Source organism: Saccostrea cucullata, unplaced genomic scaffold (genome assembly GCF_032062105.1).
Source record: "Saccostrea cucullata isolate Sc308-1 unplaced genomic scaffold, CSIRO_AGI_Scuc_v1 ctg344, whole genome shotgun sequence".
NCBI lineage: Eukaryota > Metazoa > Mollusca > Bivalvia > Ostreida > Ostreidae > Saccostrea > Saccostrea cuccullata.
Genome location: NW_026933830.1, coordinates 152,893 through 179,131, shown reverse-complemented (window position 1 = coordinate 179,131; position 26,239 = coordinate 152,893). Strand labels below are relative to the sequence as shown.

Here is a 26,239-nt window from a genome sequence, read left to right as displayed (position 1 = left end):
CCGGGAAAAAAAATTCCGACCTCATTTGTTTCGTAGTTTAGTATTCAAATATCACTTCCAGTAGCCATTTACAATGAGATTTTGGCTACTTCGTTTGAAAATACATTCGAGGACATTACCTACGATGTTTACACGCTGTTAAGCAATGGATAAAGCAGAAATTTTGACCAGAAATGGAAAGTATATCTGTGATTAAAAAAATTATCTTTATGTTAAGGAAAATTCAGAAATTAAAATTAAAAAACATAGGTAATCAGAGATTACAGAGCTCACCTCAACGAATGTTGTCTTTAAGTAAGGCAAATTAAGTCACACAATTAACCAACAAAAAGTGTACATCCAAATTTATGCAATTTTGATACTTTGGAACAGACCTATATAAAAACTTAAAACTAGTTCTTCATCATGAAAATGTAATTAAAATCCAGCATCTGAAGCAAGATTGAGAGTTTTCATCCCTTGATGCATCATTTGTGCAACTTTGGTTTATATAAGCCTTATAGTTTCTTGGTGATAGACCTGCACCCATAACTTTTACGAGGTCTATTATCTGGAAAATGTACCTATGTCGAATTCAGCATCTGAAGCAAGTCCATTAATATGCATCCTAAGATGTATCATCCATGCAAGTTTGTTCAACATAGAGCTCAAAGTTACTTGGAAATGAAACCTGTATAAAAAACTAACCTTTTCACTAATCTGGAAAATGTAGGTCAGATTCAGCTTCTGAAGCCAGCCTAGTAGAATGCACCCTTAGATGTACCATCCATGCAAGTTTGGTCATTATAGGGCTCAAAGTTACTTAGAAATGAATCCTGCACCATAAACTTTAACCTGTTTACTCGTCCAGAAAATGTAGGTCGGATTCAGCATCCGAAGCAAGTCTGGTAGTATGCATCCTAAGATGTACCATCCAGGCAAATTTAGTCATTATAGGGTTTATAGTACCTTGGAAATGAAACCTGCACCAAAAATTTTAACCTGTTCACTCAACCGGAAAATGTAGGTCAGATTCAGCATCCGAAGCAAGTCTTGTAATATGCATCCTAAGATGTACCATCCATGCAAGTTTGGTCATTATATGTCTCATAGAAACCTGGAAATGAAACCTGCACCAAAAACTTTAACCTGTTCACTCAACTGGAAAATGTAGGTCAGATTCAGCATCCGAAGCAAGTCTTGTAATATGCATCCTAAGATGTACCATCCATGCAAGTTTGGTCATTATATGTCTCATAGAAACCTGGAAATGAAACCTGCACCAAAAACTTTAACCTGTTCACTCAACCGGAAAATGTAGGTCAGATTCAGCATCCGAAGCAAGTCTAGTAGAATGCACCCTAAGATGTACCATCCATGCAAGTTTGGTCATTACAGGGCTCATAGTATCTTCGAAATGAAATCTGCACCAAAAACTTTAACCTGTTCACTCAACCGGAAAATGTAGGTCAGATTCAGCATCCGAAGCAAGTCTGGTAGTATGCATCCTAATATGTACCATCCATGTAAGTTTGGTCAACATAGGGCTTATAGTTACTCTGAAATGACACCTACACCAAAAACTGCACCAAAAATGTTAACCTGCACCAAAAACATTAACCTGGTCATTCCTTTGCTGAGATTGCAGCATCTGAAACTTTGACTGGTACAATGAAACACATTAGAAACATCTTTTATGCATGTCTAATCAATATAGGACATACAAGTACTTAAAAAGAAAACTGCTCCAAAAAACTTAACCTTAACCCGGGACGCCGACGCCGAGGGTATCACATAAGCTCCCCCCAACTTCGTTGAGGTGAGCTAAAAATACCTCCCTCATCTAATTTATTGCCAATAAAATGAAAAATAAAATGCCGCCCTCCTGCATCTGTTTTGGAGAAAATTGGCCTGAGAACCAGGGAATTAAATTTAGATAGCCTTAGCATTTATGAAAAGGGGAATAATTCGATTTTCTTTTTCAACTTAGAAAAACAGAAAATTGAGTTATCTCTCTTTTCAGTATGTCAATAAAATTGATCAATGCCGCCGTTTTTGAACTGATGCGGCAGTGCCTGAGAAACTATTGATTAATTTATTTTTTTTGGCCTTACCCCTAAAATTTAAGGAAATTGTGTTCAAATTTACAAATTTAATTTTTTTCGACTAACCAATTACAGATTTTCTAACCGATTACCAATGAGCTGACCGAGTAACCGGTTAACCAATTAAATATTCCCATCCCTAGTAAAATCACTTGTTTTCATCAGTAATTTGTGAGTTAGGAAAAAATCTTTGTTTTGATGTTTGATGTGATTATTCTGCAGTTCATCAAATTATTTTCAAATTGACAAAACAATCTAAAAACGTGAAGACCATTCCAACAAGAATAACAACTAGAGCAAAGCTCGTTGCAAAGCAACGAGTAGGTCTTCCGTCCGGTTTTGACCGGAAGTGACGTCAACAAATGAAAGCAAATGAGCTAAGTGGTCTCCATTGACTTTATAATTTTGATTTTGTATTTAAACCTTCAAAAATAAGCTATATTTGGCTACTTCCGGTCACTTCCGGTTTGACCGGAAGTGATGTCAACGGACAGAAAATGAAGTTTTATGCTTCCAGATACATATGTTACCCAAAAATATGTCAAGAACGGCAAAAATATGCATATTCTGACGACTTCCGGTATGACCGGAAGTGACGTCGCCGGACGCATTTTGACGACTTCAGCAGATTAAGCTTGACATTTTGAACAACTTTGCTTTTTAGACGTATAACAAATTCTCAATACTTTTTGAGATATAAATGAAAAACTTTCGGCCCCTCTAGGCCCTTTATTTTAGGGGCCAGCCCTTTTTACGAGATATCATTTGAAAGATCATGTAATTCTACACTTCTTTTGTTCTATATGTCTTAACAAAATATTTGTATGTAAAAAGATATAGAAGAAAAGGTGTTAGAAATTTTAAAATTTCTCGACATGCCCATTTTTGGACCATAGCGAGCGTCGGCGTGCAGCACTTCCGGTAAAAATGAAATGCGTATGTCACATCTACAGACATTGCTCTATCATTGCTCAAAAAACTCAAGTTTCTATCTTAAGCCGTTTTTGAGAAAACTCGCGGACAAACTGGCCCCCTGAAAATCACTAAATCGCAAAAATCTCAAAACCGGAAGTGACGTCATCAAAACAAAAAATTATATATCAGCTTTGTTTGATGCTTTATCAGTCCTGAAAGTTTCATATAAATCGAGCGAGCCGTTTCTGAGAAATCGTGTACACAAAATCGGTAAGAAAAAAAACAATAAAAATAATAAAAATAGTGGAAAAGAAACCTAAGAATAACAAGAAGGTCTTCCGCTGAAGACGGAAGACCTTAACTATGTTCTTCACAGAATATGCCTACAAGGCAAATTAACTTTATTCACAAAACTAAATTAAGACATGCTTTAAAGGTGCATAGACACAGATTTGAAGTTAATATTTTCTGTAAAATATCACATCTTATATACTGCAATAGCATTTCACATGAAAATATATTCAAAATCTTATTTTATCCAAAATACATATATTCAAACTTTAAACTTTTGGATGGGTTTGATTCGAAACATCCTTGCACTTTCAAAAATTTTAATTTTATTCTTTAATACTTCAGAAAAGTGGCAATCTCGTTGTGTATTAATAAAAAATAGTTTCAGAATAAAAATGTTTGAAAGCAAAACCCCTTCACAAGTATCGTCATTCCCTGCTTGGTGTTGTGTACACAGTTTAGCAAATTGAACACACCTGTGAAACGTACACAGTTTTTGTAAACAGGGCACGAGCTCTGTTACTGTTAAGGTTTACGATTCACCGGGTGTGTTCAATTGTTAAATTCTGCTAACCACAACTGCACGGACTGACAATATATTGTGTTTTGCTTCTGAGCATTTTTACTCTGAATTTTCTGGATTATAGTTTTAATTTTTTTCATTAATTCTAAACAAGATTGCCACTTTTCTTAAGCATTAATACAATGTAATAAAATTTAAAATTTGTGAAAGTGCAAGGATTTGTCAAACAAATCCGTCCAAAAATTTGAAATTTCAATTAATTTTTAGATGAAATAAGTTTTTGCATATATTTTCGTGTGAAATGCTATTGTCACAATCAATGTTGATTTTGATATAAGTACACTTATTTCTATTTTATTAGTATTGTCCTGTGGTGACCCTTGTTTGTATTATGGTGTTTATCCTGCAAGGAGCCCCACTGTGATGCTCAGGTGATTTAAATATTTGGCCAGTCTCTATATAAGGTGATGTCTGGTTTGTCTTGGGTGGCGCATGTTTTCCTTGACCAGTGAAAGTAGTTTCACATGTCCATGGAGGGTTAGATAGTTTTATTCGTGGTAACTGAATCTCTAATCAGGGTGAGAGGAATTTACTTACATTTATTATATTGAAAAGTACACGGCGGGGAATCTACGTCATCGTATGGGATTAGGACACACAAAAATGGAGGACAAATGCTCCGCTTCGATGTAAGAAATGGATATTTTTGCACTTATAAAGAATGGATATTAAATCAGTATCCTGCCTAAAGTATGCCAAAGAACGTCAGCTACAATATGTATTGTATGTTTGTTCGTGATAGAATCTTATTGCTCCAAACACTTCGACACAGTTTGAAAACAAGTGAGAAAAACCCGGGACGTGGGGCACACTTTTTTTAAAATTCGACTTATTAATCGCATGTCCAGATGTACTAGACATTTTATTCTTCCGCGTTTACACTAGATCTAACATTTTAAAAAAATCCAGATTTGTTTAATAGTTTATTATGCTTTAATTATCCAAGAAAAAAGAATAAATCATTTTGTTTTCGGAAATGATGTAGGGCACACCGACACTAAAACGGATATGGGACACACACTAAGTTACTTTCAAATTGAAACATCGAGCAACCATATCTTAATGTTTCCATTTAAATGACTGCTGTTAGTTAGTATACTCGTATAAACAATAACCTGTAAAACTCATCTTTGTAATACTCATCCACATACTTGATTCCCTTGGTTTGCTTGTATCCAAACAAAATTGTAAGTTGAAAATGCTGGTCTATTCCTCAACAAAAGCTTCCAACAAGAATTTTAAATTTTGACTTTTATTAAATTTCATGTAGAAGTTTACCGGTGTTCACTTGTGCAGATCTATACTATAGAAAGAGGGGGACCAAAGTCCGGAGATTGTGTTTATTTTATGATATTTCTATTTTAAGTTTTTATTTTAAGTTACACGACATCCGCCCCCCCCCCCCCCAAAAAAATGAAAATAAAAACACACATACACACCCAGGAAATAAGTTCTTTTTAGGTTGGTTGTTTACTCTATTGCTTGTCAAAATAGTTTGGAGTCAGAAAATTCTTTGGAGTTTGTGTGGACACCCCCCCCCCCTTCCATCCCCCGAAAAAGTTCTTTAATCTGCATATTGGTGTCAATAATAAGATCTTGGGAACTAGCATGTCTTTTAACATGGGAAAAAGATCAAAAACTTTTCTTATGCTCAAATATTAGCAACAACTGACCTTCCAGGTGAATATAAGATTTTTTTCCCTACACATGCTACAATGGTCTATAAATAGATCAGGAAATTCCAAATTGAAACAAATATTTTCGGAAAGCTATTTTATTTGCTCCTAACTTGCATTCAGGTGAACATAAAATTAGTAATCGAATGTATGAAAGTGGTTGCCAGTGATGGGGAGGGCCAAAACAAAAATGGAAGTTAAAAATTGTCTTTTCGTTGTTGCCAATCAAAGTTTTTAGCTGTCATTTTTCTCTGATAATACCCCCCTCCAAAACTTATCCTATAAAAGAGCTTGACATTATTTCCTTTTTTGGTATAGCTACTATAAAGTAATTTTTTACAAAAAATCCCAATTTATACTGCTATAGTATTATTTATTTAACCCTTCTCCTATCATTGCTTTTGGCTAATATTGCAGCAAATGTAAATAAGATAGCATGAACTGCTTTATGAGTACGTAATATTTAATCACTGATTCATATACATGTATAATAAAACAATAATTGTTGGGGTTTTTTTTTCAATCAATACGATGATTTAGCCACCTTCGAAGTACTATATACAACTTTGTCTTTTTTTCTCAAATATGGAGTCGGTAATAAACAATTAGAATTTTGACACAAGTTTGTCAGCTGTTGCAAATATTTGAGCATAAGAAAAGTACCTTAATCTCCGCTTCCTATCAGCTGACATACTAGAGTCTTGCCGACAAAGATTTAATAAATACAAACACTGAATATACGAATACAAAAACTTTTCGAGGGGGGGGGGGGGGGGGGGGTCTACACACACTAAAAAAAAAGTTCTGACTCCAAAATATTTTTAACATTTTTTTTTTTTAACAATATAATTAAATTAAACAGTTATATAAATGACCAAGTTACATAATTATATTGTTCTCAGTGTCAATGATCATACATAATACAAGTGTCCAGAAGAATGTCAATGATCACAAAACAATACAAAAATGTGATGCTATACATGTATAAATTTAAATGGCTTAGCATGCATAAACATGATGACATAATCTACATATTTATACACTGGTTCTTTTACCATTTTCAGATATAAATTTTCCAAGTAAGTATAAAATTTCTTTATCTTTATTATTCAATATCCGTATAAGTTTTTCAGCAGGTGTCAAAAAAGAGAAGTTTGGGTTGATTTTTAATACTGTTTCCATTAATTGCAACCTTTCATTGCTGTATTTTGGACAAATGAGCAAAAAATGTTGTTTATCTTCAACTTCCTGTATATTACATCGAGAACACTTTCTAGATTCAGGGGGAAGTCCTGCATAACTTCCCCTTTCAATATTTAATTGATGTGCAGACATGCGAAGTTTAGTTATATTTTTCCTCTGCTCATAGTTATTGACAATATGGAGATAGTATTCTCTTCCAAAATTGGTTTTGAAGATGGAATAAGTTCTTAGTTTACCATCATTTTGCTGCCTATTTTCTCTATACCATTGGTTTAAAAAATATTGTCTTATAATACATGATGACTTCTTTTTAAATGAACAAATACCATATTTTGATAAGTCAATATTTTTGAAAGCAGTTAAATGACCCAAAATTGTCTCAATGGATGCAAACCAAGATGGTTTATTTTCTAAAAAGAGGCTTTTTGAGACGGAGTATGCTTCTTTGAGTACGACAAAAGATGGATGTCATGTTTTTAGTTGAAATCAGTAACTTAGCATAGCTTTAATAACTGAATGATAAAGTGGAAGAGTCATTGTTCATATACTACCAAACAGCAGTCATTTAAATGGAAACATTAAGATATGGTTGCTCGATGTTTCAATTTGAAAGTAACTTAGTGTGTGTCCCATATCCATTTTAGTGTTGGTGTGCCCTACATCATTTCTGAAAACAAAATGATTTATACTTTTTTCTTGGATAATTAAAGCATAATAAACTATTAACATAATCTGCATTTTTTTAAATATTAGATCTAGTGTAAACGCGGAAGAATAAAATGTCTAGTACATCTGGACATGCGAATAATAGGTCGAATTTTAAAAATGTGTGCCCCACGTCCCGGGTTTTTCTCACTTGTTTTCAAACTGTGTCGAAGTGTTTGGAGCAATAAAATTCTATCACGAACAAACGTACAATATATATTGTAGTTGACGTTCTTTGGCATACTATAGGCAGGATACTGATTTAATATCCATTCTTTATAAGTGCAAAAATATCCATTTCTTACATCGAAACGGAGCATTTGTCCTCCATTTTTGTGTGTCCTAATCCCATACGATGACGTAGATTCCCCGCCGTGAAGTAATACAGTGTTTATATTAATTGAGCTTATTCTATTTTTATCCACGAGAGGTGTTCGAATTGTATACGGGAAATGATACCACGTGCACATGCCTTGAGTTTAACCGTAAAGTAATGATATAAGTTTATTACTCAGAGTGTAACGTTATATTGTACATTATTTTGCTTTGCCGTAAGAAACAGTGTGATATATATTAGTTAAAACTGTATGTTTGAACTATATGTGTAAACATTTATGATGTGTTGTAAGGCAGCCTGTTTGGGGTCAAGCTGTTATATAAGTCTACGCATATTTGTTGAAGGTTCCTGTTGATACATATACATGCGAGTGGTTACACGATAGTTTGGTGCTGTCAGCGGTGGCAACCTGGTAGACTACACGAGGGTGTGGTACGCTAGGCCGAGACCGTGTGTGGGGAAACGTGGTTTCCTGGTTTTATCAGCACTGTGGATGCTTAAGACGCTTTGGATTGGCGCGGGACGTCGATTGGATTGGATTGGATTGGAGGGGATGTTGTGGCATGTAGTGCAAGGGCGTGGTACCCGTAGGTCATGGACCGTTAAACACAGTAAATGGACGTGGACGGCTATAGGAGCGTGGTCCCAGACTAACGGGAATAGACATTTTAAAATTATGCTTTTATTTTCAACTTGTATATTTGTACATATTTGTTTTTATATAAAATTGTAAATAGAAAAAAATCTTGTAATCACTGATCAAGCTTAGTTTGTCGTGACAGCTATTGCGATATATAAGTTGTGATCTTTTACAGAAAATTTGAGAAAATATTAACTTCAAATCTGTGTCTGCACTTTTAATCACATTATACACATATAGATAAATGCTTATATACGAAATAAATCCTTACTCACCGATGAACAGAAGGGGCATTTGGAAACTGAAAAAAAGCAAAGTATGGAGTATTTAGAAACAATATGTTATATTAATTGTTTTCATTTAGAATTTATTTATTACTTTAACATAAAAGTAAATAAAAAAAAGAAAAGAAAAATAGAGCATTGAACTTACATTGGGATCTTTGTTTCCTATCAGTATCTGTAACAAAACAGAGGATAGGAATGAGTTTTGGGGGGGGGGATTTATCTAGGATTTGGGGGAAACTACCCTTTCTTTGAAAATTAGGAAAATCAGCTGGGGTCTGGGGCAAATCCAAATCCCCACTGGGTGCAAGGCAAGCACAAATGGGAAATGTAACTGAATTTCATCATTCTTATGACCACTTAGATTGCATATAATACCAAAGTAAAACCATATTTCACATCTTCTGAACATTTTACATTAAATTTCCTCTATTTATGAAGGAAAAAAAAAATATTCAAGCTTTTTATCATTGTCAGGTAATTTTTTTTACTCATCAAGAGAAAAAAAGGTAGAACTTGTGGATAAGGGATGGCTACCCTCGAGAATAACTAACATGTATGGACAAACACCCATATTGATATTATATACCACCCCCTACTTTTCAACTAGGGGAAATAACTCCCTTTAGGCCAAATATGGAGGAAAAACCCTTAGCCACACAAAAAACAAGAGGCACACGGGCCTTACCTGTCACCTGAGTATCATGTAACAACTTTCCAACAATTGAACTTGGTTCGTGTGTTAAACCAGAGGCCATGAAATTCACAATTTTGAAAGAGGCACCATTGCTTATCATAACTATGCACTTTGCTTGCTTACTTTGATTACTTAAAACCCAGAGGTAGATCAGAGTAACAAAGAGAAAATGCACCTCCACTTTATAACCAGTTGTGCACCCCACCCCAAAGGAACCACTGACCCTGAGGCCATATATTTCAAGATTCTGGAAATTTTATCATGTTTTATTTCATCATAAATGGTTGATTAATACCAAAGAGCAGATTTCAAAGCATTTATTTATTTTCAGACTTTGTAACCCCTTCCCCCCTTCGATACCCCTTACCCAGGGGGCATGAAATTAACCATTTTGCTAGATGCACATTTCTTCATCATAAATATATACAGTGTGGTGCCATAAGTGTTTCACGGTTACAATTACTGAAGAAAAATTAAAACTATCTTTCAACCTTAATCTCTGTTTTCTATAATATTATACATCGTTCTATAATCATTTTTGGATATAAGAAAATAGAAGTTATGTACGTCATTCGGGATTCCCCTGGTGCACGTGGGGCTATTTTTAGATATCCTAGCAGGCGTAAACAATCATGGCTGCAAATCGTCGTGAAATGTCTTCAGCTCTAGAAGAACAGATCGTGCGTCTTAATGACGAAGGTAGAAACAAATCTGAAATAGCCAAAATTACAGGATATGACCGCTCCACAATCTCCAAGTTTTTGAAGAGATTTTCTATGCGGCAAAGTGTCACGAATAACCCTCGAAGCGGATGACCAAAATATACGACTGATCAGTCAGATCGCGTCTTGAACAGGTTCGTTATGAAAGATCATAGGAAAAGTTTGAGTGATTTAACATCAGAATTTAATAGATCTATACCAAATCCACTGTCAAAACGATCAGTTCAGCATAGATTGCAGTTTCTGAATTATAATCGTCGGAAAGTTGCCAAGACTCTTACCATCTCGAATGTGAACAGACAAAAGCGTGTTGAATGGTGTCGAGATCACAAACAGTGGTCTGTGGATCAAAACTGGAAAAAAGTCATATTTTCTGATGAAACTCAAGTCATGTTGGGAACGGACAGAAAAGTTTATGTCTGGAGAAAGGCCGATGAAAAATGGAGACCGGAGTGCCTCGGAATACGTTCGGTCCTTCATGGTGGAGTCTGCCTATCTGTTTCGTCTTGGGGCTGTATCTGCTATTCAGGAGTGGGCTTACTTACACCAATAGATGGAAATTTAAACACAGATAAGTACATCACCCTTCTAGATAATAATTTGTGGCGAGTTGTTGCCAAACATTTTAGTAACAACCCCTGGATATTTCAAGACGATAACTGTCCTGCCCACAAGTCAGCTAGGGCTGTAGAATGGAAACAACAAAATAATATCCCTTGTTTAGAGTGGCCATCTCAATCACCAGACCTATATCTCATAGAAAATGTATGGAGATCAATTAAAATTAAACTTTCAACGGAGCAAGATAACATCAAAACAAGCAAATTCAAAGAATTGTGGTCCCCCGCTTTCGGTGTCTTTGTGGGTGGGATGTCATTTTTTATGACATATCGTGTCAAATTTTGTCAAAGGTAATGCACATGTCAGATATGAAAGCCCTATCTCTTCTCAATCAAAAGTTGTAAGGAAGTGAACCTGATGACCCCGTATGACAAAATAGATTATATATATTGGTAGTTTCTTAAGAAAAATCTTGCCACAAGTATATCATATGTGAAGTATGAAAACCCTTGCCCTAACCGTTCAAAAGTTATGGCCAAGGTCAAAGTTTTTTAAAAAGTAGGTCAAACTCCAAGGTCAAGGTCAAAGGGTAAAAGTTCTTGGTATCCAATGAAAGGTCTCCTCACAATGATTACATATGTGAAGTATGAAAGCCCTAACCCTTACCATTCAAAAGTTATGGCCAAGGTTAAAGTTTTTTCATAAGTACGGAAATCTCTAAGGTCAAGGTCAAAAGGTCAAAGTTGTTGGTATCCAATGAGAGGTCTTGCCACAAAGAATACATATGTGAAATATGGAAGCCCTAGTATCTACCGTTCAAAAGTTATGGTCAAAGTAAAAGTTCGGAATTTTTGTGTATAAGTAGGTCAAACTTAAATGTCAAGGTCAAAAGGTCAAATTTGGTGGTACCCAAAGAAAGGTATTGTCACAAGGAATACACATGTGAAATATGAAAGTCATACCTCCACTAAATCAAAAGTTATGAGCAAGGTTAAAATTTTTGTGACGGACAGACAGACTGACTGACAGACGAATGAGATTTAATATCCCCTCGCTTTCGCGAAAGCGGGGGACAACAAGAAGAACTTGTTGACTGTGTGCTGCAGGTCTGGACGTCCCTCACCCCAGTGTATATACATGGTTTTATATGAAACCTTACCAAACAGACTAAATGCTGTAATTAAAGCTAAAGGTCATGCCACCAAATACTAAATCAAAGGCCTGAAGGGCCTGCGAGTTGACTCGCTCGAGTCAATTGAGCTTTTTCATACATCTGGGCACCATTCCTTAATATATTCAGTTTATTTTGCTTCTTAAGAGATTGAATATTATATTCCTGATCCATGTTCAGTTCATAAATAAAGTGTATATTGCTTTTCCTTTATATATACAGGTTGGCACTAATGGGCTTCCGTATTATTTTGCCTGGATTCTATAATGAAATTAAGCACATTAGCTGAAGTGGTCAGTGTTATGGAATAATTAGGTTAAAGATTCTCACAGCAAATCTGGATTCTAAAAATAGATTTTCAACAACAACTAGCTGCAGCTAATGAGAGCAGCAGGTGTTTGTGTTAGGGAGTATTCTAGGTCAATTATAAATAAACTTCAGATGGGAAGATTAGATCCGCCTAACATGCTTGAACATATATTCATACGCAGTAATTGTACATCGTACAGATATTTAATCAAAAATTTCTTTAAAAGCATGAAGGCATAAATAATGTTACAGTATGAAATTTTATACAGTCTTTACCTCTTAAGTTTATACAATCACTCAAACCAAAGCATTTTTTGCTAGAACTATAATATTTGGCGTATGGATCACCTTGATGAATGTGTGATAAATTTTACAGATCTGAAATGGCTATGTCAACAGGGAGTAGCTCGCTACGCGAGCCAACTCAAAAAATCAGAAGTCTGTAATCAACAATAGTAAGGTAAGTGGATTTTTTGTAACATTGAATTTTAGTACTAAGCAAGGTTGACGTCACGATAACGTGAAACACTTATGGCACCACACTGTATATACTTGAATCATTTGCATAATACCCAGAAGCAAAGGAAAAGATTTTCAAAGAATTAATGTATTTTTAATATAAAATCAAGAGTCCCCCCCTACACCAAATGGCAAAACCCCTGACCCCAGGGCCATAAAATTCACAATTTTGGAAGAGGCACGCTTGCTTATCATAACTATGTACTTAGTTTATTTAATACCAAGGAGCAGAGAAGATTTTCAAAGAATTAATGCATTTTCAATATATAATCAATAGAGCCCTGTCCCAACACCAGAACCCCTGACCATGGGGCCATAAAATTCGCAATTTTGTAAGAAGCACTCTTGCTCATCATAACAAAGTACATTTACTTTATTTAATACCCAGGAGCAGAGGAGAAGATTTTCAAAGATTTAATGCATTTCCACAATATAATCAATAGAGCCCCGCCCTAACATCAGAACCCCTAACCCAGGGGCCATGAATTTCACAATTTAGGAAGAGGTCTCAATGCTCATTACAATCATGCCAACAGTTTGACTGCTTGATGTCCAAGAGTAAAGAAGAAGATTTTTTAAGATTTCATTAATTTAAGTGGTTTTGGCCCCATCCCTCAGGCCCCAGGGGAGCGAGGACCATAATATTCACAATTTTGGTCCCCTTCACTCATAAATGCTGTATACCAAATTTGGTTGAAACTGCTTCAGCGGTTTCAAAGAAGAAGCTGAAAATGTTCAAATGTTAACACAAGACTCACAACAAATGACAACGGATGAAAGCGGATAGCAATAGACCTAAAAAATCATATTCCTCATGCTGAATTAAAAGAATGATATTGTTACAGCCGTGATTTTTGACCTCATCAAAACTGACCTTGATGACATTTTTGTTTTTCTCCATCAAGTCCCGAGCTACATCAACCATCTGCTGCAGGCTCATGTGGGTCTTTGTCTAAAATCAATGATAAAGAAAGTGGTTATTAAAAATAATCAACGAATAGAACTACTGAAAAAGAACAAAACATTAACTTTTTCAAGTTTTGCACTGATCAAAAAGGCTACAAAAATATTTGTTATAAAAAATTATACATGTAGTTAGTTAAAAGGTATTATTGTTGCAGCTCAGTGCAAAATCAGAGATATTGTGCTTCTTTTTCAAGATCATATATCAAAGCCATGGTGATATGAGTGGAAGCAGCTCATTATGATTTTCAGTAAATAAAATCTAATCATGAAACACAATCAGGGTGAGTAGCTGCAAAATGGAATTCTGACCCCAACACTTTAGTCGCTGAAAAAATCAAAGATTTAGATACAAACCACATGGCAGATTTTTGTCCAGGCAGCTCTGCAAACATCAGGAGAATGGTTTTTGACCTTGACCTCCTCCCACACTGACTCCGGCAGTCTGTTGTGTTGTGGGGAGGGCTGCTTAATGGATGACTCCAACGAGTCTAAGAGAGATCTAAACTCATCCATAGTCCAATCTGCACAAAAAATAAACAACTATATTACACAAATGTCAAAATCAAGCTTATTAAACAAATATCAAGATCAAGCTTATTACACAATTGTCTAAATCAAGCATTATCATTATCCAAACTTTAATTATCAGTTTTACAAATTCTGATAATAAAACCATAATTTTTGGTAAACTTTCTGAAACCAATAAATTACTCCTCCCTTAATACCGCATGCGTCTTCACTTGGGCTGTGTATTGAGCAAAGAAATTTCGATACAATACAATATTCTTTAAAGCGACATGCAATACATTTGATTCTTAAACAAGTCTATTAAAAAAGTCATTTAATGCATGAATTTATAAAGACAAAGTGATTTATAATCCATTTCAAAGTTCTTGCCTCAATGCTATTACAAATAACCCTTCAAATCAAAACTTTTAATGACTGAAAAATCAGCATGCTAAAATAAAATCTTCTAGTATCAGACCTGACTACCCTTTTCATTGCAAGGGTGTGATTTCGGTACATTTTTTGGTGGAATTTCAGAGGTAAATGCGTAATCAATCATGTTTTTCTATTTTTTGTTTTACTATAATACTTTAATTTCTTTCAAAACCGCCGAAATTGTACAATACTAAACAAAGCTGGCATAAACTTTTCATAATTTTTTGAAAAAGTGTAGTAAAATACAAGTATCCTACATCAAACTCATTTCAACCGTACATCTTTTATGAAGCATTTGGTCAATTTGTATCAAATCAACTTAATTGGAGGCTTGCGTTTGAATGTTAAAACAAATCATTTTAACATTGCTTTTTTAATATTTTTTAACACTGCTTTTTCTCTATCTTCTTCTAAGAAATGTTAAAATAAACTTAATTGAGCATAGAAATGGCTGTATGTTTAGCAATATCGTTTAATAGTTAGGTAAGTAGTGCCTTCTCGTCTTCTTCCGAATATTCATTATACGAGTTTACATGTAACTACCAGGTATACTACGTACATTATCGAACTGGTCTTTGATTTACTTTCATAAGAACTTATTTCATTTCTGCATGTCGTACTTTAACTTTGAATTTAGACGTCGTAATGAAATTTTAACCAAAAATATCAAAGCGTAAAATTAATATAAGTGGCATAATAGCGTAATTTTGTGGTAAAAAGAGAAAGAATTATGCCAAAAGCGGAAGGGTAGGCAGGTCTGTAGTATGTATTTTGTAATAATAATATAGGTTCTGCTATGTCTTTAATGATTATATTTTATTGTAGCTGCAGATCTGTAGCTCTCCGAAAAAAATTATTGATAGACCGGAGAGCTACAGTGCCACCCATTGAAAAAACTGTATATTTATTGCGCACAAAAAAGTGCGCTCGATTCTGGATTAATTCTTCCAAATTCTTACTTTAATTGCAAAAAATGGAAGATTTTAAACATTCCTTTCTCCTCTGTCAAGTACTCTCGTAGTTGACATCTGAACGAAGCATATTGGACCGAATTATCTTTGAAACCAAAATGGCAGTATAAATAAGCGAAATGTTCTATTATTACAATATCAGGGTCAGGAGGACTATTAACAACAATTATGAGGAATGTTTGGTTGTGGAAACAGCGAAAGAATATGTTCGGAACACACGGTTAGTAATGTTTTGAGATCACAGTTTAAAAACATGGAGAAATAAATCGAGAACCGAGCGCACTTTTTTGTGCGCAATAAATATACAGTTTTTTCAATGGGTGGCACTGTAGCTCTCCGGTCTATCAATATATTTTTTCGGAGAGCTACAGATCTGCAGCTAATTTTATTGGTCAGTTTTAAATTTAACAAGAGGCCCATGGGCCACATCGCTCACCTGAGCACTAAGAGTAGGAAAAAGTAGAAAATGGCTTTTTATAATGTAAAGTTTAAATCCAAAAAGAGTCCCATGACCAATCATGGATTTGCTATTTTTTTGAAAATGATTTTTAAAGAATTTTCCTATATATATATCTTTAAAAACTTTGGTCTGCCATTTTGGCCCCGCCCTACCCCTGGGGTCATGATTTGAACAAATTTGAATCTACACTACTTGAGCATGCTTCCATATAAATATGATGAATCATGGCTTTGTCATTCTTGAGAAGAAGATTTTTAAAGAATTTTCCTATATATTTCTATGTAAAACTTTGGTCGGCCATTTTGGCCCCGCCCTACCCCGGGGGGTCATGATTTGAACAAACTTGAAACTACACTACCTGAGCATGCTTCTATATATATATGATGAATTATGACTTTGTCATTCTTGGGAAGAAGATTTTTAAAGAATTTTCCTATATATTTCTATGTAAAACTTTGGTCGGCCATTTTGGCCCCGCCCTACCCCGGGGGGTCATGTTTTGATAAAACTTGAATCTACACTACCTGAACATGCTTCCATATAAATATGATGAATTATGGCTTCGTCGTTCTTGGGAAGAAGATTTTTAAAGAATATTCCTATATATTTCTATGTAAAACTTTGGTCGGCCATTTTGGCCCCGCTCTACCCCCGGGGGTCATGATTTGAACAAACTTGAATCTACAATACCTGAGCATGCTTCCATACAAATATGATGAATTATGGCTTTGTCATTCTTGGGAAGAAGATTTTTAAAGAATTTTCCTTTATATTTCTATGTAAAACTTTGGTTGGCCATTTTGGCCCCGCCCTACCCGGGGGGTCATGATTTGAACAAACTTGAATCTACACTACCTGAGCATGCTCCCATATAAATATGATGAATTATGGCTTTGTCATTCTTGAGAAGAAGATTTTTAAAGAATTTTCCTATATATTTCTATGTAAAACTTTGGTCGGCCATTTTGGCCCCGCCCTACCCCCGGGGGTCATGATTTGAACAAATTTGAATCTACACTACCTGAGGATGTTTCCCCATAAGTTTCATCTTTCCTGGCACTGTGGTTCTTGAGAAGAAGATTTTTAAAATATGCCACTAAATTTTCATTAATTCCCAATTATCTCCCCTTGAATGAGGGTGTGGCCCTTCATTTGAACAAACTTGAATCCCCTTCACCCAAGGATACTTTGTGGCAAGTTTGGTTGAAATTGGCCCAGCGGTTCTTGAGAAGAAGTCGAAAATGTGAAAAGTTTACAGACAGACAGACAGACGGACAGACGGACAGACGGATGCCGGACAAAATGTGATCAGAAACGCTCACTTGAGCCTTCAGCTCAGGTGAGCTAAAAAGTTAAATATAATGTGGTATATAGTGATTAAAATTCCCATCTTTTTTCACAGAATTAGAAGAAAAATGCCTGTGTGATACGTATTGGAAGTTATTTTTCGATACGGTATGATTCTTGAATATCGAAGCGTATCTATATATATTTACATTTCCAATGTCTTTGTCTGAGATAAAATTACAAATTGTAAATGTACTTTATTTCCCCATTAATGTTTTGGTGCTGTTAAAAAAAATCACATGCAGGGCGGGACAAATAGCTAGACAGAAGCCGGGCTTGGGGCACGTGGATTGACGGAATCAAAGCATGTAAATATAAGGAATAACTGTCAGATTTTAAAATTTCATGACGATGATCAATCAATTGGCTTGTGTGATAATTTTATGCATAAACGCCTTTGGTGTTTATGCAAATTTTCATGCAAGCCAATCGATTAATCAATCATGAAATCGAAAAATAAGGCAGTTATTACTTAAATTGATACAGCCCTAGTCTTCACTCATTTTTACCTTTTAAGTGTTTTCCGGCATTTTTGTCTTCTTTTTCCTCCTCTGTAAACACAAATGAAAACAAATTAGCTTTAACATTATAATTTAATATGATACATCTGAACTGTGGGAAAAAGACATTCTATAAATAGTGTCATTTGATATTCATAGGTAACTTATCTAGGTACAGACTTAATAACTCCTGGGGCTTCATCTCACTACCCAGATCAACGATTGTTAAGACTTGAAAGCATTTAAATATATACTTTTATATATAAAAAAAAAAAAACATTGCTAGGTAACATTATTTTACATACAATGTGCTCATCTTGATTTTACCGAAAACAAAGAGAAACAACTCAAACCACCATGAAGTTGTTGACAGTATTCGGTGTATTTAAAGGTCTCAGTTTTATATCTGAAGCACATTATACAGTAGAAAAGGTCAAAGATACAAGAGGCCCATGGGCCTTATAGGTCACCTGAGCATTATGCAACAACTTTCCAGTGATTGAATTTGATTCATGTTTTAATCCAGATGCTATGGCATTCACAATTTTGAAAGAGGCCCCATTGATCATCATAACAATACACTTAGCAGTTGCTTAGTTTGTTTACTTAATACCCATAGGCAGGGTAGGGGAACAAAAAATGCATTTCAAGTATAAATCAGTAATATTCAGCATGATCAGTAATGCCCCAATCACACATGAACCCCTCACCCTTAGGCCTAGATCCACACATTGCACAATTTTTGAAAAGGCACCCTTGCTTTTCAAAAATATTTGATTAATACCAAGGAGCATATTTCGAACAATTCATCCAGTTTCAGTATATAAGTACAGCCCCCCCCCTCCTTTATGGTACCCCTGACCCTGGGGCCTTGAAATTCACAATTCTGGAAGATTAGTACCCTTGCTCATCATAACTATATAGGTAGTTCATCTGCTTAATACCAAGGAGCAGAGAAGAAAACTTTCAAAGATTCAATGCATTTTCACTACATAATCAATAGAGCCCCACCCTATCACTAGAACCCCTGACCCTAGGGCCATAAAATTCACAATTTTGGAAGAGGTATTCTTGCTCATCATAACTTTGTAATTAGTTATTTCATTCCTAGGAGCAGAGAAGAAGATTTTCAAAGAATTCATGTATTTTCACTATATAATCTATAGAGCCCTGCCCTAACACCAGAACCCCTGACCCTGGGGCCATAAAATTCACAATTTTGGTAGAGGCACTCTTGCTCATCATAACTATGCACTTATTCAATTTATTTAATACCCAGGAGCAGAGAAGAAGATTTTCAAAGAATTCATGTATTTTCATTATATAATCTATAGACCCCCCCCCCCTTACACCAGAACCCCTGACCCTGGGGCCATAAAATTCACAATTTTGGTAGAGGCACTCTTGCTCATCATAATTATGCACTTAGTTAGTTTATTTAATACCCAGGAGCAGAGAAGAAGATTTTCAAAGAATTCATGTATTTTCACTATATAATCTATAGAGCCCCACCCTAACACCAGAACCCCTGACCCTGGGGCCATAAAATTCACAATTTTGGTAGAGGCACTCTTGCTCATCATAACTATGCACTTAGTTAGTGTATTTAATACCCAGGAGTAGAGAAGAAGATTTTCAAAGAATTCATTTATTTTCACTATATAATCTATACAGCCCCCCCCCCCCCCCCCCCACACACACACACACCTTACACCAAAACCCCTGACCCGTGGGCCATAAAATTCACAATTTTGGTAGAGGCACTCTTGCTCATCATAACTATGCACTTAGTTAGTTTATTTAATACCCAGGAGCAGAGAAGAAGATTTTCAAAGAATTCATGTAATTTCACTATTATAATCTATAGAGCCCCACCCTTACACCAGAACCCCTGACCCTTGGGCCATAAAATTCACAATTTTGGTAGAGGCACTCTTGCTCATCATAACTATGTACTTAGTAGGTTTATTTAATACCCAGTAGCAGAGAAGAAGATTTTCAAAGAAATCATGCATTTTCACTATATACTTATTTAGCCCCGCCCTAGCTCTAGAACCCATGACCCCGGGGCCATGAATTTCACAATTTGGTAGAGGACTCAATGTTGATTACAATCATACCAACAGTTTGACTGCTTAATGTCCAGGAGTAAAGAAGAAGATTTTTAAAGATTGCACTAATTTTAGTGGTTTTTGCCCCACCCCCCAGGCCCCAGGGGGGCAGGGACCATGAAATTCAAAATTTTTGTTCCCCTTTACCCATAGATGCTATATGCCAAATTTGGTTGAAATTGGTTCAGTGGTTTCAAAGAAGAAGCTGAAAATGTTCAAATGTTAACGCACGACGAATGACGGACGACGACGGACGAAAAGTGATAGCAATAGGTCACCTGAGTTTACTCAAGTGACCTAATAAAAAGGTCAAGACAAGGTCCTACTTACTGGACGTCGCTCTGTCCTCATCTTGTGATGAATCTGAAACAAAAGTCAATCAGGCATATTTACAGGTAAACAATTGTATATCATGCTGTCTCAATCAGGCATATTTACAGGTAAACAATTGTATAACATGCTGTCTCAATCAGGCATGTTTACAGGTAAACAATTGTATATCATGCTGAGTCCTAAAGTACTCAGACAGGAATTTATCATGTTTAATGGAATGAGACAAATCTTAACCTTAAAACTGTGGTAGAAGGAATACAGAAGTTTCGAATTAAAGCGGTGGACATCGGTACCTGGCCTGGGGACCATAAAACTTAGACAAGCTTACTTTCGATCTCAGTCTCACTTTTCCACTTTATATTTCTTTGGTGAAAGTGAAACTAAGATTAGAAGTGAACTGGTCTAAGTTTTATGGCCCCCAGGCCTGGTCTAGCTGGTCTCATATTTCCCCCCTCCCCTAGTCAGGGGCATGATGGAATCAAGCTATTTCTTAACATAACTTGTTTCGGTTACTTCATTTAATTACAGTGGACCTTCAGATATCCGGACGCCAGATATCCGGACGCTTCACCTTCCGGACGATTTTTCTCGGGAACGGATTTTTTAAACGTAATTTTGACTCATTTATCCGGAATTCCGCGTTCCGTATCCGGACGGCTCTTTTTTACTACAAAATGTATTTTTACGTTATAATTTGGTTCATTTATCCGGACGGTAAATTTTAATTTGTACTTCCACTCTTGTCAACATTCACGCCTGAACTGAGTGATAATTGTTATCAAAACACTGGCCGGATTGATTGTTTTTACAAGACGATCACCTGTGACCTGTTACATACATGCCAACTTTCCCGATTTTTTCCGGAGTCTACCGATTTTTAACCCTGTCTACCGCTTGTCTACCGATTAATTTTTTTCTCCCATTTCTACCGATATTTCGAAAATCCGGAATTTTTACCGATTCGCTTTGAATAATACAGTATTTCCTTGTGCAGAAAACATGGCTGTTTCAATGTTTATCGGTAGGTATCTGTTTATTGCCGCTGATAACAGGTAATCAACAAGGTGTCAACTGTGCTACCAGTCATTACAGTGGTTTTTATTGCTCCTGAACCTCATTAACAGTGTATTTTAACCGAGACAATTATGCCAGATGTGGAAATTTTAGAAATATACACGACACTGGATACAAACTGACAAACTTGTGAGAGTTCACACTTTACAGCAAACTTCCACAATATACGTATAAACCGTTTATAAAATGTGTTCAAGTTTTGGAATATTGCATTCCTCATTAAATCATAATCTACTTCATGGAAAAGACACTGCCAAAATCCAACATGGAAAAAATGTGCCAGCAAGTAAAAACCATTAGGACTGCCCAGAGTGATCAAAATAAAAAAGAAAGGAAAAGACCATGCCTTTTGCAGACTTTGATTGAAAAGTTAAAATGACTTAGGTAATATTCCCTCTGATTAAGAAAAAAATAATTTAACAATATTTGGTATAACAGTAGCCTTATAAACTTTGTAATTTACCAACACACAATGAACAGTTCAGCTTATTTTTACTAATATGTTAACTTTGTGTATCACATTCTTCAAGACAGGGTATATTTATCTTAATATTAACATATTAAATAATTTTGAACAAAATTGGGTTTTTTTAAAAATTTTAAATGATATTGTATTTGTGCTTTTCTTTAAGTTGATAGAGAAGAAAACACTTTTTGAACTAGTAATAATATATGATATAATTAAGGTAGTAGATTGATAATTCAGAAAAAACAACCTACAAAAAGTTATTTCACGACAAAACTCCGCGAATTAGGAACTTTTAAAAATGTCGTTACGCGCAATCTCCCCCAAGAAAATTTTCAAAAGTTGGCATGTATGCTGTTATGAATGACTTACGATGATTAGTCCACAGATTAAGCATGCTAAGTGGATATGGTCATAATATACGAGAGATCGATACACAAATAATGAAAATAAACAATTAACTGTGTCGGTAACAGAAAACAATTTTCTATTCAGTTATTTGTTATCTGAGAGATATTTATAATTTTAATTTAGTACAGGGCTGGTTTTAAATATTTTTCTATTTATAGACGGGACGACATAGTTTCATAATCTCATTGTCTACACGTGCACATTGTGTAATTTTCATCTGTAGATTAGTGGCAGTTATCGAAAAAAACCTAAAACATTCAATCAGATTTGAATAATTTTAGACAATCAATGATTTCGCTTGGGAAGATTACTGTGTGAATTTTTAATATGTCAGATTTAGCGTGGATGAGTAACTAGGCCTATTCAAATTAAAATTAGACTTGAACTCGATACTGACAGCTCGCTTGGGTGTAATCAAAGCTGCAAATGAGAGAATTCATCAATTTATAGGAAGTAGAAAGTAAAAATAAGCTGGGTAATTAAAAATCTGCCCATATAAGCATGCAGCATTATATCCAATGTGTATCATTCTGCTCTCCAGCTACATCCATGTCTACATGGCCGGCAAAGACAGCGCGAGTCGGCATTTCCGCCAGCTTAAAGAAAAAAAATCTGCCAACGCAAAGTAGATCTTCCACGTTCTTCATTGCAAGGTTTAAGGCAGTTTTTTATTGACGAGGAGAAAATTACTATTTTAAAATAATAAATTATCATTTTAATACGATAGTATTTATCTTTCTTTATATATATATGAGTTGAAATACAAATACAGTATACCTGGAAGAGAAATCAATAGAATTCAGATATCCGGACGCTTCACTTATCCGGACAATTTGCTTGGGAACCAAAGCGTCCGGATAAATGAGGCTCCACTGTATTACTAAATTAAAAAGTAACTCATTTGAGTAGAATGCCTATCAGTTTTGCCAAAAAACATTAATATTTTGAGTTTGCTGCTGATTTAAGATTTAACGCTAAGAAAATTGTAAATATATGTACTTCTTTTAATAGACTCAACAAACTTAATATCTCAAGAGCAGATATGATGATATTAAAAAATACCATGATATTTTTAAAGGAAAAATAATTTCATTTCATTAACATTTCAGAGGTCAATTACACATCTTCCACCAATTTTGCCAACTCCGAGACTAATTTTCCTAAAATCTTTGGATATTACTGTACAATCTCTATGCCTTACATTTTTTGTGCAAAGCTGTAGATTTTTGTGCAAGAGTTTTAAAGTGAGGAGGGTTAAGGATGAAATAACTGAAATAAGTGATAATCTGTTAGATTTCAATGTGTTAAATCTTAAAGAGAGATTACTTTTCCTGTCATGAATATTTTCCATCTACTTAATTACCCAAGCACAGCATGAATAAAGCTATACAGATGACAGTAGGTTTACAATAATGAATAGTAAAGTAACAATAACTGGAACCCCCCATATAGAACCACCTACCAGAGGTAACTTCTGACCCACAGTATAAAAATCCACCTACCTGAGGTGAGCTCTGACCCCCAGTATAAAATCCACCTATCTGAGGTGACCTCTGACCCCCAGTATATTATCCACTTACCTGAGGTGACCTATGACCCCCAGTATAATATACACTTACCTGAGGTGGCCTCTGTCTTCTTCTTAGGAGATTTTACAGGTTTCTGTACTTGAGGCGGTTTCTCACTGTCCCTCTTTTCTGTGAATAAATGTGGTATCAATATAAAGTTTAAGTATACCATTGAGGGAGTCAGCAAGATTCCAGTTCCCGAGTAGCAAGTCTATTTCCTGAGGCACAGCCGTAGGAAATAGGCTTCCTCGAGGGGAACTGGAATCTTGCTGATTCCCTAAATGATATACTTTAACTGTTTTATTATACCATTTTATTACTTGTAAGTTAATCAAGCCTCATTATGAATATTCATGATGTTATTTGGAACATCTCGGAACTTTTCATATGATTAAAAAGAATCACTGAGTGTTCTGAATAGGTGTGTATCATTTCATCAAACTGACACACCTTTTTGCAGGAAACCGTTTTTTTTACGGTGATTTTCAGGGAATTGGCAAAATGTATCAATTTACTTTTATATAGTGAAAAATCAGTAGAGGTCTAATAAATTTATACAAGTTTACACGATCTTTTAAAATCATTTTATAATTTAAATCAGAATGTAACAAGTTCCTTGATCATGTTGATTGGATAGAAAATTAAGTTTATATTGTACAACCAATGTTACCTAGATTATCATATGACTTGTATATAAAGCATATCATTATAAATAAATTGGTAGAGGTCTAATAAAAAGATATTCTACATAACGTATTGTGACAATTTATCAGTATAAACAACAGCTTCACTTCATCTGATGCCAGATTATTTGGACTATTTAATTCTTTCCATCACATTATTACGACTTGTTTTTTTGTTTTTTGTTTTTTTGTTTAAACCTCTTCACACCTTTTTTCAGCTTCTTTTTCTTCTTCTTTAACTTTTTCTCTGAAAGTAGACACATACATGAATAGTGAAGCTATTTTCATAAATTTCATTAAATTCATCACGTTTATGTAAATTAAATGAAAATGTATGAACCATTATTGACCAATACTCACTTGGGTTTTTCACAGCATCTTGATTGTCTCCCCTCTCTTCATAAAAAAATGAATTGTTAATACAGTTACAGACAGGTAGTGACAGAACTCTTGGATAGATTTATATTTTGTAAAGGTAAACAACCTAACAAAGTACACACACAGGAACACTGAACAGTACTCACCACTGGGATTATTTTCCACCCTGTCTTCATTTCTTTTCTCTGGAAAAATAATACTCAGTTTAGCAATTCTTTATGCATTTTGAAATGAGGGAAATCACTCCAAAAAATTATGCTTTAATGACAAATTTTATAAAACCATTGAATGCATGTATGATTATGCATGTTAAACAGAGGCTACTGAGCATGATATATATATCTGGATACAAACTTAAACTGATTAAAACTTGTCTAGGGGTACTACGTTTATACATGTATAACTACTGGTAACACTACTTTTTATTATGCAGAATTTACTCACTGACAGTATTTCATTCATTTGTCTAAGAGAACTACTTTTACACATACCCAACTTCTTTTTCTTCTTTGGAGATTTTGATCCATCTTTTCATGAAAAAATCCAAAATGACATTATTGTACTGCATATATCATGATATATTGTTATGTTATAAGAATTGGTATATATATGCATATATTTATTTTGCTACAGGAGAAGAAAAGAATTCAAAAGCTTTGCCCTCCCCTGAATCTCCAGTAATGTACACTTCAAACTGACCCCCCCCCCCCCAAACCAACACACATTTACAACCAGCTTGTCAAACAAGTGAAAAAAACTCTCCAAAAATACTAAGATTTAGCTATCTATTATCATGGCAATACACAAGTCTGGCTAATTGTGTTTGGTAAATGTATCATTATATTCAGCATTATCATCAGTATCTACTTTAGTACCAAAAATTCTGATTATATCCTCTGTTGTCCAATAAACACAAGAATAAAAGAATGTGGTTTTTATAATGTATTAAATTCTTGATGTTTTATTTCAGAACATGCTTGAACACTTGAAAGAAATTAAAATACCATGCAGCAATCAAATATTATAAAAGTATAATTTTTAAATTGTTTACATTTACAGTTCAATTAGATTTTTTGAAGTTGGAGATATGAAAATGTGTTAAATACGCTTTTTAAAATTGGTAGTTTTGTATATTGTCACATGGCGTAATAAATGACATAAAATGACTCATGTGACTAGAGGATGTTACACTAATCCATAAAAATGTACAAAAGTTAATTGTCTTCCGACATTCAATTGTAGCCCTGATTGACCAATCAATGCCAGCTACACAAATTATTATACCTCATTATTATTATTCTACACAGCACGTTATCTGATTGGTTCTAGATT

At 34.8% G+C, this 26,239-nt stretch overlaps 1 protein-coding gene across 1 annotated transcript in view; it reads right to left on the bottom strand.

The window, feature by feature from the left end:
• LOC134239404 (nucleolar and coiled-body phosphoprotein 1-like) overlaps nt 1-25,429 on the bottom strand; it is a 46,021-nt gene extending 20,592 nt beyond the window's left edge. Inside the window, exons 1-11 of the mRNA XM_062721578.1 lie at nt 25,399-25,429; nt 25,054-25,092; nt 24,890-24,925; nt 24,728-24,776; nt 23,898-23,968; nt 20,325-20,357; nt 17,893-17,934; nt 14,018-14,184; nt 13,572-13,649; nt 8,867-8,893; nt 8,710-8,735 (exon numbers count right to left, since the gene is read on the bottom strand). Coding sequence (XP_062577562.1) covers nt 8,710-8,735; nt 8,867-8,893; nt 13,572-13,649; nt 14,018-14,176 — 290 coding nt within the window. The 5' untranslated portion in view covers nt 14,177-14,184; nt 17,893-17,934; nt 20,325-20,357; ... (3 more) ...; nt 25,054-25,092; nt 25,399-25,429. The remainder of the gene's footprint in view (nt 1-8,709; nt 8,736-8,866; nt 8,894-13,571; nt 13,650-14,017; nt 14,185-17,892; nt 17,935-20,324; nt 20,358-23,897; nt 23,969-24,727; nt 24,777-24,889; nt 24,926-25,053; nt 25,093-25,398) is intronic.
• Nucleotides 25,430-26,239: the final 810 nt, after the last annotated feature.